The 15221-nt window shown below is 50.0% G+C and overlaps 1 protein-coding gene across 1 annotated transcript; it reads right to left on the reverse strand.

Moving 5' to 3' along the window:
• Window positions 1-5310: 5310 nt before the first annotated feature.
• pkdccb (protein kinase domain containing, cytoplasmic b) lies at window positions 5311-13294 on the reverse strand. Its single transcript, XM_060052449.1, is given in 8 exon segments — window positions 5311-6395; window positions 6824-7000; window positions 9255-9362; window positions 9785-9864; window positions 10209-10480; window positions 11831-11983; window positions 12579-12917; window positions 12920-13294. Coding segments are annotated over 8 exon segments (1497 nt in total). The 5' UTR covers window positions 13181-13294; the 3' UTR covers window positions 5311-6288.
• Between the last annotated feature and the right edge of the window lie 1927 nt (window positions 13295-15221).

The raw sequence follows: 15221 nt of genomic DNA on the forward strand, positions 1-15221 counted from the left end.
CTCTCCTCTCTCTCTCTCTCTCTCTCTCTCTCTCTCTCTCTCTCTCTCTCTCTCTCTCTCTCTCTCTCTCTCTCTCTCTCTCTCTGTCCCCTTCTCTGCCTCTCTCTCTCCCCTCTCTCTCTCTCTTTCCAGCCTATAGAATCTGCAGCATCGACCTCTCCTTTTCCACCCTTATTTCTCCGCGTCCCGTTTCCCCCGGCGGAGGGTAGAAGCTCCAGACACTCCAAACCAGACCCAGACGATGCCTCATTGGCCGGTGAAGTCGTGTAAAACGAGTTGTTCCGCCCGGCATTGGGTCCGTCCATTGATTCCCCTGCTGCTGCTGCTGCTGTTGCCCGTCGGTCGCAGGCTCAATGCACCATGCCAAAGGAATAAAATGGCTTGGCCTCCCTAATGATGTGGTCTGCGATGCCCCACTGAGCTTCAACTGGGCCCGGCTTCAAACAGGCCGTGTTTAGTCTCACCCCACTGAGCTTCAACTGGGCCCGGCTTCAAACAGGCCGTGTTTAGTCTCACTGGGAACTCCACCACCATGCCGGGGGTAGGTGGTTTGGCTGCATCACATGATATATACTTAACCTCTTAGTTACCAACAGGCCTCAGCGGTCCGCTCACATCCACACGCCACGTCCCGCCCCTCCGAGGAGCCCTGTTCACCGTGGGTCATCCATCCATCGCGGTGGATATGAAGGCCTTGATGGATACAGCTCTGTGTTACTAGCTCTACACTTTACTAGCTCTATGCTAACGCCTCGGCTGCAGCAGCAGCAGCCTCTGGAAGTGTGGCAGCTAATGAACTCTTAATAGTGTTAAATCTAACGGCCACAAAATCATTCCACTAACTGTTTTACTGCCGTGTGGGCAGCGCCCTAATTGAGAGCAGTGGAGGACGGGCGTTTCACAGCTCTCCCCCTCCTGGTTTAACGGCCCCACCACGCACTTCAAACCACCGGCTTTGTGTCTCCGAGGTGAGAAGATAAACAACAACCATCACATTAGCAAACAGGGAGATGTGCATCGATGAGGCTCTGCAGGAGAGCGCGTGGTGGGGATGTACTGTACTGGGAGGGTAAGGGATTAGGGAATCTACACGTCGCCATGTTGGGGCTCTGACTCCGAGACGTTTTAAATGGCTGGATGTTACCCAGAAAAAGGTTAACTGGCAACAAACACGCAGCAAAGTTAGAAGCGATGACTTGGCAAGAGAAAAGACGGTAAATGGAAGCGAATGCAAATGCACGCACACATGTATACACACACACACACACACAGCACACACACACACACACACACACACAGATGCACAAACACACGCAAACATACACACACACAATCCAAAGGGGCCTCTTGAGGCAGAGGGCTGCTCCCCGCTGCGGCCGAGGTGTGACTGAGGACTTTCAGGCCCTCGCCAACGGGCCTGGGACTCAGCTTCAGTAGGAACCAGACAAACATCAAGACATTTCTTCTCTTTCTCCCTTTCTTCTGTTCCCCCTTATATGGACCACACACACACACACACACACACACACACACACACACACACACACACACACACACACACACACACACACACACACACACACACACACACACACACACACACACACACACACACACACACAGCCCTGCCCTCAGGTCTCATCCCGAGTGCGTGCGTTGTGTTATATGCGTGGATATATATATATATATATATAAATATATATATGTGTGTGTGTTCTACAGATCCTTGCAGAGGTTTTGTGCTGAGCTCAGAGTGGAGGGGGGGCCGACAGAGGAGGGGAGGCGACGGGGGGGGACGGGACAACAGTGGGAGGGGGGGGGGGGGGCAACAGTGGTAGGGGGGGGGGTCACAATGGAGGGGAGGGTGCCGGGGGGGGGGGGGGGGCAACAGTGGGAGGGGGGGGGGGACAGTGGAGGGGGGCCGACAGTGATGGAGTGCCTGGCTCTGCCTGGAGTGGAACAATGTATCCGTGGCAGCACGGGGCTGCTGCTGCAGTAAACACACGCAGGCGCAGGCCCCTCACGAGGGGCCCCGTGTACCCCGGCTCCCAGGGCCGCGGGAGTGATGGATGGAGCGTCAGACAGCAGTCTGAGGCGGAGGACGGGGGAGGTGACCCCAGGCCTGGTCCTGCAGGGCAGGAGAGGGGGGGGGGGGGGGAGACAGCAGGACATGAACTCAGAACCAAAGGAGGGCTGGCTCTGTAGGACATATGGTGGACCGGTCTCTCATGTACACGGGACTCCACTTCAACATGTGGTCCGGATTACTGAGAGCTTGAAACATGCGGCAGAGATAATATTTATTCATGCTCTTTGTGTGTTTGCTATTTCCTCTGTAGTTTTCTAATCCGCTGTGATCTGCTCTGCGTCCCTATCTCTGCATGAATCGTAGTGTCTCCACACGGCGGCGGCCTGGTCCTCATCTCCCACCGGAGCTCCGTGCCGGAGACCAGCGTAGCGTGGCGGTAAAGCAATCCTCTCGAGTCGCTGAAGAGAGCATTCAGCGTATTCATGGTAGAAGTCACCGGATACAACGCTGCACCTTTCAGGACGGCTCTGCGCTTTAGTGGCCAGGACAAACCTTTTGACTGGGGGTTAACTTCAGGGCTGGAGACAAAACGGGGTCAAAACACACCTCTGAAAGAGGAAATCTCTGTCCCTGGCTCCCACACACTGTCCCCCCTTCAGGGCCTGCTCAAGTCATCATGGCTCCCTGGAGGAGCTTCCAGACGGACGGGCAGACAGACTCACTGAAGGAGTCTTCAGAAGGATCACGTGACGGTCAGGCCATGGCACTTCTCTGGAGTCTTGGAAGTTATTTAAACGATGTGCACGACTGGAACCTTGAAGAAAAGCCAAGAGATCTCTGTCTGTGGAAGCACTTCAACGAGAGACCCTATAACTTCACTTGTCTTTAAAACCACTTCAAATCCATACATACCAGAGGGTTTAAGCACTCTTTGAGCTAGCTCCTTGGAGTTTTGCCCGAATGACGCACAATGAGGATTAGAAAGAGAACCCAGTAAATAGTGTTTAGTCACCTCCGATGCTCAAGGTATTTGTCTGGAGGAGCGACGGAGCTTAAGCAGAGCGGATTTAAGGAACCGAGACATTGTGCTCCGACGTGGAACTACTCTGTGTGGGTGTGCAGAAGAGTTCAACACACACACATACACACACACAGTCCCTCCCCTCAAATTGCTGATGGCTTGTTTTCATGAACAGATATTATTTCCAGATGGTTTTGAATGAAAAAAAAAAAACAGAACGCGAGTCGGGTGAAACTGGAGACAGAGACAAAACAGACAGCAAGAAGTAGAGCCTCTGGTATAAAAACAAAACTCTTTCCGACTCGCCCCCCCCCCAGCCTGCACCCCCAGACAGAGGTCCCTTGTAGGGGTCCTCATTAGATCTGCTAGGACACCATTTTATATATTTCACAAGTTACACAGGGAGCTGTAAAGAGAGGAGCGGTGGAAAAGGCGACTGGACGCCCAAGACAACTTCTGATCCAAAAGGAAACGAATGCTTGATGAGTGGCTGACGGTGGACAGCTGTGTTCATATTTCAGGCGTCAGGAGAGAGGGAGTTAAAGGACGATGGGAGAACTGGGAGAGTCCTCTGGAGTTCACTTCTATGCTGGTTAGAGCTTATCTCAGAATCAAGCGCTCGCAAACACGCAGAGGCAAACTGCTTCCACAGCAATATGTATGCAAAGCTTCACACAAAGGATTATGGGTTGTTTCAGCCTTTTGCACATAAGAGGAAGAACAGCACACATTTTAAACAAAGCACGGACAAACCGTTCAAGATTTAAAGACCGTTTTTCCTCAGGCTAAAAAGGAGTTGAGATTGAAGTCAGGATAGCGTTTATTGTTGTGAGCAAGTTTTCCTGAGCAATACTATGTATTCCGTTTATGAAACTACCATACTACTAGTTAATTATGTTGTGTTTAACTTTGCTTGTGTAACTTTTAGTAAAGGCCTAACCAGGGACAAGGGTTACAAATTAGTCTTGAGAAAAACCTGGATGCATTGCATCTATTTAGTATTTTATATGAAACATTGACAATGTATTTGTCCCTGCTCCATAAACTTCTGAATAAATAAATTAATACTTTTGTAGACGCCATATGTTGGATTTGACTAAATACATTTAGCAAAGTGACTTGATTCCGTTTCCTCAACGAGAAGAGAAGGTTGTCTGAGCTCATGGGCCTTCTTGACCTGATTTCCCAGGACGCTGGTCGTCTCCGAGCGTTGAACCCAACATGTTCCGGCGCTGAGCTGATCCAGAGAACCAGAGGCAGGTTCTACGTTCCTCTCCGACACAGCGGTAGAGACTCCCTTCCTGCTCAGAGAGGACTCTCTGTCCGTCAGGGCCATTCCATCCTCCTCTTTCACTCAACTGGATTTTCAGGTCCACTTAGTGGGTTTGGAGTCTTATCTTATCTTAGTCCTTATCCCTTATCTCTATAATAAGGCTCTCATCAGCCCGCTCTGCCCCAGACAACAAGGGGCCACAGCAATGCAAGGACGACCCAGGGCCACTCCAATGACCCAGCCGTAAAAGTGTTATTTTGGGGGGGGGGGGGGGGGACGACGACGACGACGACATGCCTGTTCAGGTCAGGGGCAAAGAGGCCGTAGCAGTGGAAGCAGGCTGGGTTGATCACCTTGTTTTACGACTCCCTGTTATTTAATCCAACACCTCCAGCACCACTGACCTTTTAAAATCGACTGTCGTGTTGAATGTTATTCTGAAGCAGAACTTTTCTCACAAAGCCTCCAAACCTGGTGACTGCGGCCCCCGGCCAGCAGGACACCTGAGGCCCGCCCTGAGCTCCGCCCACCAGGTTACTCAGCAAGCACAGATGGCGGCCCCATTCGTGTGCTAACGGAAGACTTAGCCCCTATTGTGGCCCGGTTGCCATTGTGTGCCCTAATGCCCCACACTCTCCTGCATGTGAAAGGGACAGTAGGTATGGCTCATTTACATGGATTAATTAAGGCTCATAATTAGCTCAGCATGAGGGTCCATTTGAATGCATTCTGTGGTATTGGATCAACTCTATGGAGCATTGAGGGTCGGGGGGGTAATGGATGGGATAAGGAAACACAACAGGGGAGGGACACACACACAAACACCACAATTGAATCATTTACCAATTCAATTAAATCGGTCTTATCTCAATCGTCACACCCTCGATTTTATCCAGTTTTTTTATGTAGTTACTCCAGTTACTCAGGTCATGGATCAGAATTTATTGTCGACAGACAATTTCTAATAAATCAAGAAGACCAAAGGAATATAATGATCAATTTATACAATGATAAAAAAAATTACACAATGTAAAAACAAAAGCAATGATTTATGTTTATAAAAAAAATCTATTAAGCGCATCATTTTTCACTGAAAACAACAGTTACACCCACAAGGTGCTCAATTACTAAAATGCACGGAAAATGCATAAAAAAAGCCGTCATAAATATTTGTGAAAGACAAAATCGGAAAATAGTAGCAAGAAGTAAGAACATATTTCAGGAATGGTATAAATCATAGTTTCCGTAGAAACGTTTCTTTGGTGACTCAGCCCAGTTCAACGCCGGTAAACCGAGTAAGGAGCGGAAAACTGCCGTTTAACATCAGAGTGTTACCATACGAACCCGCTCCGCCTGCCGCTCCCGGGACCCCGGTTCAGGTCCTTATTGTTTGGTTTAGTTGCTTCCCGGCCGTTACTACAGGGGCCCGCCTCTCTAAGAACCAGCAGACGCCACTGACAGACGAGCTGGAGACCCCCGGCAGCAGGCGGCCGCTGCTCTCCTGCGAGGCACCTGAAGGGAACCCCTAAAACGGTCGTCTCAAGAGTCCGTGAGCTGGCCGACACATCGAGACCCGAGCAGAAGAGCTGCACATACATCAGGTTCTCCTGCCTCACCCTCCACCCATCCCCCTCCGTCTCCACCAGCCAACCCCAGCCGTGACCCCACACAACCAGGTCCTTCCTGTAGTCATTAAGCTCCATTAACAGGACTGGGAGGCGGGTGGTGGTGGTGGTGCTGGGGGTGGTGGCGGCGGTGGGGTCAGGGAGAAGTGGTGCATGACTGGTCCGCATGCCCTGAGGTGATATCAGCATGCGTTAGCATTTCTATCTCTGCTCCGTGCCCCCCCCCCCCCCCCAGGGCCCAGGCCCCCTGCGGCTCCACCTCCTCCTCTTCATGGTCCGTTATGATAAACACCGGGGGGCTCCTGATAAAAAGGGGTCTGGGGGGGGGGGGGCCGTGGTATCAGACCCCTGACGGTTCAGAAGCCTTGGCTCTCCTCAGGTACACCTCCGACCGGCCGTCGGGCAGCAGGTGGCTGAAGCCGCTCCTGAAGGAGGCCAAGAGGTGACCTGGAGACGGGAGAGAGGCGGGGGGGGACAGGGTTAATCCTCTGAAGGGGTGTTCCAGGTGTTACTGTTGGATAAAGTACAATGGGCATCGGATGTCTCTGGATTACACAATAAGAGGTTTAACATTAAAGTTTAACAAGAGTCCAAGCAGGGATTTTATAACTGTTTCTCACGCAACTCAAAACCTAAGAAACACACTGCAGAACTTTTAAAGAACAACGACCCAAACTTTTCCAAATTCGTTGGAAGCATTTAAAAGTTACCGTTAACCAAAAAATGGAAACATTGGTCTGGCCTCAAAGCAAAAAAAACTTTGTTTTTGCAAAATAAACTTGAATCGAGAAACCACATTCAGAAAAACAAGTTCAAACCACCCGGATCCAGGACAGAACAACAACAGAGCCGAGCCACAGAGCCGCAGAACCCACCGCTCCAGGTGGTCTCCCCGCTCAGGCTGAAGCTGGTGCACTGGGGGTGGGCGCTGCACAGAGCCATGCCCTCCAGGGCGCTGTGCACGGCCAGGACGCAGCCGCGCGGGCTGAAGGACGGCCAGCAGCGGTACTCCACGTCCCCGGCGGTGGCCAGGCCCCGCATCACCGTGTAGTCTGAGCAGGGGGGGAGAGGAGGGGTTAGCACCACCAGGGACTCACACGAGGGGTTACACTCTGGGGTTAATACTTTAGCACTGACACGTCCACTGTTAAACGCTACATTCAAAAAGGGCAGGACTGGCAGGAGCTCGGGTGAGGAGAAGGAGAAGCAGGAGGACAAAAGCTTGATGTCTGTTTGTGATGGATTTATGAAGCTTTTAGTTTACAACATTGTTCCACACAAGCAGAGGAAACTGAAATGATACATTTAAATGTCATATTCCATCTACTTCCAGCCCTGGCCTCCAAATCATCTGCTACACATCAGTAGAGAAATGAGCGGAGCACAAGCACGCACGCACGGGTAAACCAGGCCAACACCCCCACACCTTTCACTGACTACCGACCGCCTCACACGCAGAGAACAGCAGAGTCCGCGAGGCCCTGCTGCTGCATGAGGGGTGAGAAAGCCTGCACATTCCTGGTTATGAGTGTGTGAATGTGTTTGAATGTGTGTGCGTGTGTGCTCTTGTGTGTGCCTATGCGTGCGTGTCCCAGTATATCCATAAGTATCCGTCTTACGGGCTGAGAAAAAAGAGAAAGGGCCAACAAGGGCCTGTTTATGAGGGCACAGAGGAGATCATTGTTACGGGAACAAAATGAGCTCTGTCAATTTGTTCTAGGAGGGGAGCCACGCTCCAGCTGCCGTCGGAGACACCGGGGGCCACAGAGAGGAGAACCTCGAGGAAACCCCCACCTCAACATGAGAGCCACACACAACCCGCTCGTATTGCTAATAATGCACATCAGCACACATCTGCTGAGTGTCCCGCCGGGAGCCGCTCTTTGCGGAGCGTCTCTCTGCCCGACATGAACTGTACAGCTGTCAACGATCTCTAATGAACTGAGCTGAACAACTCTGCCGGCAAAACAGGGCTGTTCTTTCCCCAGTAACACGCGGCTCACCTTCAACACACAGACAGCCAACCATAACTTCAACACTGCTTGCACACCACATGGCTACTAATCCAATGAAATGCATAACAACAAAAGTCTGCGTTCGATTTCCTGAGGATCATTCCCCTCTATCTGTGCTCCATTCGGGACTGATTTCCATTTTTTTTTCTTTTTCTGCTAGATCAACACTGGTACTTTCTCCAACTCCGCTTGGCGTTGTTAACTCAGAGCTCCTCAGTCTTGCCGGGGGGAGGAAACGAGATCTCCATTAGCCTGCTACGGTTTCCCAGCCATGTCTAAATCTAAAGCTCGGCGGTAAATATAGACCGTGATGCTACAGATACTACACCAGGGAGCCGCTATGGATACCAACAACCCCGCTAAAGGGGGGGGGTTGACGACACAGGCCTGTTAGCGCTCGCTGAACCGCGAATCGTTGGATTCGACTTCTCCTGCGTCTCCGCCGACGTAGAGCAGCGTGGCACATTGCAGCTCCTTGTTAAGGTTAAACATTCCTCCGTACCGCCAGCCCGAGCAGTCGCCCCCCCTCACCAGAGGGTGTGATTAAACTCACAAAGTGCTGCTAGGCAAACACACGCGCATCTGGGGCCTGGAAACTTGTGCTCCTGGCAGGGGCCCAGCGGCTCTGTTATTAATAATTCATACGAGGCAGAGGGGAACAGGGGAGGGGGGAGGGGGGAGGGGGGAGGGGGGAGGGGATTCCTGCCCGGGCCACGGAGAAAAGGGAGCAGCGCAAGAAAAGGATCTGAGGCGAGGCGAGAATACCGGCGTGTTCTCATAAAAATAATAACGCAATCCTTTCCCGTCAATCTGGGGGGGGGGGGGGGGGGGGGGGGATCTGCGAGGCTGTGAGCTTCTAGTGAGAATCGGTTAAACACAGCGACGCATGTGATGACCTCACAGGAAGTCTCCGGGTCTGCTCTACTGCACGGCCATTCCTGAGGCTCAATAAACGTGTCAAAATAGACCGGACGGCAGAATCATGCCCTCCGCATACGAGTGGTCATTTGGGAAAGGAAAAGAATATGAGTGGAAAGATGGCGTCCACTCCCTTCGTTCTGCTAGCAAGGAGAAAAAAGAAAATGAAAGAATGTTCAGCTGCTCATGCTTCAAGAAAGCCAAAGAAAGAAAAAGAGAAGGAAGACGTCTAGCAGAAACAAAGGGGGGGGGGGGGGGGAGCGAGAGAGAGAGACAGAGAGACAGGCACACAAACACCCACACACAGAAAACACACAAACACAGAGATTGAGACACACACACACACACACCGAGAGAGATCATGAACTCCTACCTCTGATTATTGATGGTGGCAGGTTGTCCAGGTGCAGGCCAGACTTGTAGAGCAGGAGAATCTCTTCAAAGGAGCCCAGTGTCTGGTTGATGTCAGCTCTCAGCTCCCCTACACACACACACACACACACACACACACACACAGTGGTCAGTGCCTCGGCAGATCTCACACACACACTAACACACGACACACAAGATTAAACCTAAAGCCACATGCGCAGGACTTTGTTTCGGCAGCCTCCATTTTCCATAATCCGCAATTCAGGCGTTAATGCAACATATCCCGCTTCAAATCAACGCCTGCCCCCCCCCCCCCCCGCTCATCACCAGCAGCACATCCTCCCACCGCAAGCTTAGAGGAATACAGAAGGAGCCTCATTAGGCCGTCATTGGCCGCTCGCCCTAATAACACTCAGACAGACCCGGCGGGCGTGTCAACACACGAGCGGATAATGAGCTGATCCGCTTTCTGATGTGGGGATCGTCAGAGATCCCTCGTGTTACGGCGTCTCTCCCTCTGCTCGGGCTCACCTGTGGAGTTCATGATGTGGTCCACCAGGTGTGTGAGGCCGGGCGGGGCCTGGTGAGGCAGGAGGTAGGTGAAGAAATACCTGGGGGCCAGAGGAAAAAAAGAAAGAAAACACAACTCATTCAGACAGACCGACCGACAAGCCAAATCGCGTCCCTTCACACGGAACATGACTTGCCTCTGACAACCGGCTGTAAATGCCGTAAACCTGTCAAAATATCAGCGCAAAGCATTTTAAAATAAAAGAGGGGCGAAGAAAAGCCAGTTTTCCTGTTGAAACCACTAATTCACGTGTCAAAACCCATCCATCACCGCGGCCCGCTTCCCTCCCCGCAGCCCGTCTGTGTTTAACTACCGGCAACCCGTTTGATGTCAGGGCTACACGTGTTTACACCCCCTTTTATCGCTCTTCTCGTTATTCTTTACCGGTAGGCGTTGTAGAGGTTCCTCTTCTGGTTGAGATCCCGGCAGAGCCCGGCCGCCGAGCAGGGCAGCGTGAAGTTCCTGTGGGGGAACTGCAGCAGGCAGTCGCGGTCCGAGCGGCAGGGGGTCTCCTCCACGCTGGCGTCGTCCAGGTCCGTGAGCTTCAGCTCGCCGGACACCAGGACGAACTGACGCGGCTGGAAGTCAAGCAGCCCCACCGAGCCCAGAGGCGAGCGGGACAGGAAGTGGAGCAGGCGCACCAGGCCCAGGCACACCTGAGGATGACACGGGAGGAACACTTAGTCCGCCGCGCCAACATGGAGGGAGAGAGCCAACATGGAGGAGGGAGGGAGCCAACATGGAGGGAGAGAGCCAACATGGAGGGAGGGAGGGAGCCAACATGGAGGAGCGAGAGAGCCAACATGGAGGAGCGAGAGAGCCAACATGGAGGAGGGAGGGAGCCAACATGGAGGAGCGAGAGAGCCAACATGGAGGAGGGAGAGAGCCAACATGGAGGAGGGAGGGAGCCAACATGGAGGAAGGAGGGAGCCAACATGGAAGAGGGAGAGAGCGAGGAAATACTCTCAGGGTTCTTCAGCAGGAGTCAAGAACCATAAATGTTTTCCTCCATTTTAAAAACACACGTCATGGACCGCATCAGAGGCCGATCGAGAGCTCAGATTACTAAATAGTTTTCATTCCATATTGGAGATCTGATGACATATGACTCAAATGATCAGTTATAACGCCCGTCCATTTGGACATGTTTGCAGCCAATCAAAATGAGTTCTCATGACAACAACGAACCCCAACAAAACAAACGTCAAAGAGCTCAATATCTATAAAAGGCCTCAAACTGAATGAGAGAACTAAACAGAGTAACGTTGCTACAAACATAGCAGGGAAGGATGAGGTCAGGCTTGGAGCAGGCAGGCTAAGCGTCGGTAGCGCTGTAAAAACAGAGGTGGGTGAAACCATACACCGGTGGATTAGGCCTGCGCCACAGACACAGGCGGGCTCAAAGAGACCGACGGGCAGAAACCGATCCTGGTGGAATGTCACCGTTTTGTGAGATGACGCCGCAGACCGCCGATAGATGGCAGAACTAAACCGTGTTGGTGACATTATGGTCTGCACAGAGACAGGGGGAAACACACGTCGTCCTAACACACACACACACACACACACACACACACACACACACGGAGAGAAGGAAGAGATGGGCATTCTGGATTTACACGCAAGAGAGGATTGTTAGCCTGCAGTTGGGGTCTTCTCATCGTTTCCAACAGCCGTCTGATCCGACGCCACCAGGACAGATGTCAAGACCACACCAGGGTTCGGATGTCCACGCCCCCCCCCCTCATGTCACTAATACCCTGCAGCAGCCCCTCCCGCTATGCCCCCTCCAACGCTGCACGGAGGAGCATGTGTGAGGAGCAGGAGAGAGAGAGAGAGAGGGAGGACAGATTTTCCATTCTAATGAAAGCCTTTCTACAAGTGCGGGGAAGAACACACACATACGAGAGAGAGAGAGAGAGAGAGAGAGAGAGAGAGAGAGAGAGAGAGAGAGAGAGAGAGAGAGAGAGAGAGAGAGAGAGAGAGAGAGAGAGAGGTGGTCGTACCCTGAAGCGCTCCTCCCAGGGGCTTTGCAGCAGCTGGATCATCTGGAGGGGATAGCCTTGCTCCAGGATGGCAGTGACTCTTCCTCCTCCTCCTCCTCCTCCTCCGTCTCTCTCTAATCCTTGTCCTGGTTCCTCCATACAGTGTCCTCTAAGCTGTGTGTGTGTGTGTGTGTGCGTGGGGGGGGGGGGGGGAGGAGGGAGGGAATGGCCAGTTAGTCACGGCAGAATGCACACAAATTGAAAAGACATGACGGGAGAAATGTTCCTCTAACCTAGGCATAATGAGACCTTTAACAGTTACTAAATAACATTAGCAGGCACTAGCAAACTGTTGTGGAAAGGAGCCTAAATAAATAATAAAACCACCATATTTTTTTTAATTTTAAATGTAGGAAAAATCCAGTTCATATCTACTCGATTAAAACCACAAACTAACATTATATGATTTACGTTCCATTATAATAAACGTCAGATGGCATGTTGTCTGCTTCCTACAGCACCCTACCCAGAGACCGGGTCACGGAAGGGTCAATGAAGTTAAATGAATTACATGGAAAGATTCTAGAGGCAATGAGGCTTTTTCCCCACATGTTATTATACGCGTTTGGGCAAAGCGCTCAAGCAGAGGAGAGTGACTGAACACACACACACACACACACACACACACACACACACACACACACACACACACACACACACACACACACACACACACACACACACACACACCTTCATAATTGCGATTTACCTTGATGATATTTGGGTGCTTCAGTCTCTGCAGCAGCACTATTTCTTTTTTAAGTTTGTACGCCACGAGTTCGAGGCACCCCCGTGGGTCACCGAAGTCCTGCAGACACTTCTCCATGTCGTTCCCCTGCTCGTTGACGAACTTTAACGCCACCGGTTGGTCTTCGCGCAGAACTACTTTGAGAACCAGCTTCGTGTATCCGGAGCCCAGGACGTTCCCGGTTTGCACGCCGACCAGGGAATCACAATCCATCTCATCCATGAGCATTCGTCTAGATCCATCCGTGATCTCGTTCCACAGATTGTAGTCAAACATTGCGCTGAAGGACTGATGCTGCTGGGGAAATACCGAGATTCCGCCAACATTTTCTTCTCACTGCCGCGAGCCGAAAGCAATGGAATAATCTCCTTGCGTCTCTCATTGAGTTGATGCAGCAGCGCACTCCGTCGCCAGTTGAGATCCTGGTCCTCCGCGGTTCCCTTGGTCACGTTTCCTTTATTCGCCCCCAGCTGTAAACTCCTGATGAGGAGCGACACCGACACGGAGCTAACCACGAAAGCCAGCAGGGCGGCGGCACATAATGGGCTGCCCAGGACGGGCATGATGGCCCGGGGAGAAGCTCAGCAACACACGGGGAACCACGCCGGGGGAGACGCGTCAACTGCCGCTCATATGAGAGTTGGGGAGTCGATTGGTGGTAGGAGTGATCTGTTGCTGCTGGTCTGCCTCACCTCCTACCGGACACGCCCCCTACGGGGGGCACGCCCTCTGGGGGCGTATCCTGCGGTCATCTACACACACAGAAAAACTTTCGCGAAGTGCCTGAACTTCCACTGACTGCTGCCAATTCTTTCTTTTTTTCTCTCTGTATTTTTGTCTCTTTCTCTCTCTCTTTTGTGTTTGTGTGTATGTAAAAATGAATTTAGCAGAATTTTTCCAATTGTCACTTAACATTCCTATTTTATTTTAAAGGAGACATATTATGGTGTTTTCCCAACAAGTAAACATAGTATATGAGTTCCAGAAAAGTTTAACTTTGGTGCTCATGTTATTAATGTGCGCTGTCCCTTCTGATAAAGAAATCTAATATATATATATATATAGGGGAGAGTGGGGTAAAATAAGCCAGTGGGTTAGTTGACTCCCCCCCCCCCCCTCTATTCAGGCAACTGTACACATTTGTTGTCATTTGACCATCAATTAAGGAATCACCCATCGTTTATTTCTGGCTATGATGGAGAGAAGCACATGGTAAAGCTTCAAGTATGTTTTTTCTTCACAAGAAACTGCTTTTCAAACGAAGTTTTTAACATATCAGGTATAATGACTGCTATGTCAAACGAAATGTATCCATGCGTAAAACTATATATCATCCATATTGGGAATTTGTCAAGGCATAAAACTATGGGAAAAATGCAGCTACAAATTTGCCTTAATTGTTAAACTAGGCAGTTTTTTCCAAAATGGTGGCTCTGGGGCAAAGTGAACCACATGCTGTGGGGTAAGTTGAGCCAGTTGTTCAACTTACCCCACCATGCACTGAAGTTAAAGGCACCCAGTGCAACTTTATGTAAACATTCAATGAAAAATAAACATTCAATTTCTAGTCTTTTTTACACGTAGTAAGTTTCAATAACTCCATACCATTACATATCGACATTCAAGGAGCAAAGATGAGACGTCGTTGTGTGGTGAGAACTGATAGAAAATCGTAAACAACAACAATCGCCGGTGGGGAGAAGCCATTTTTCCATTGACTGGAAGCCTGCTTTATTTATTGTAGGTTACAAAAAATAAAGAAAATGGCGGCATTGTTGTTGTTATCGATTTTGTATCAGTTCTCACCACACAACGACGTCTCATCTTTGCTGCTTAAATGTCGGTATGTAATGGTATGGAGTTATTGAAACTTACGTAAAAAAGACTAGAAATTGAATGTTTATTTTTAAGCCTCGAAAGTTGCACTGGGTGCCTTTAAGTTAAGTCTCTAAAAGTATAAACTGGTATTTCAATGTAGTATTAGACAAACGATTTGGTTTATCATATTTACAAAAAAAACAATCGAAAAGCTATCATGCCAAGAAAGAGAGAGAAAGGAGACGGAGAGAGCAGCCGCTGATGTCAAGGGTTAAAATCCATCAGAGCAGTGGCAAATTACGGAAATATTTATAGATTTTATATTGTTTGAAGTTACCCTTGAGCGAATAAATAAAACTATTTGGAAAAGGAAAAGGCATTCAACTTGAAAAAGTAAATATGTCAATTCACCCCCAGATGGCTCTACTTACCCCCGAGCTTGGGCAAGTTGAGCCACAACACAACTTTAAAAAAGAAAAGAAAATTGTCCTTGCCTAGAAGACAACATGAGTAATAATTGGCTCATCTTACCCCACTCTCCCCTATATATAGGCCTACTGTCTATAAAAAAAACCATATATATCTTTCTTTATATACATAATTTTTATGTATATTTCATTGCAATGTTGCAATGTAAAAAAACACATTTCTTTATTCAAATATATAATTAATTGTTGGTACATTTTCATTTTATTTTACACTTGCTTAAGCCATGTACTCGTAAGTTTACCACGCCAACAATTTCCTCTTTGAATCAAGTTGAATTGAATTGAGGGGAGAGAATGA

This window comes from Gadus macrocephalus, chromosome 5 (genome assembly GCF_031168955.1).
Source record: "Gadus macrocephalus chromosome 5, ASM3116895v1".
Classification (NCBI taxonomy): Eukaryota; Metazoa; Chordata; class Actinopteri; order Gadiformes; family Gadidae; genus Gadus; species Gadus macrocephalus.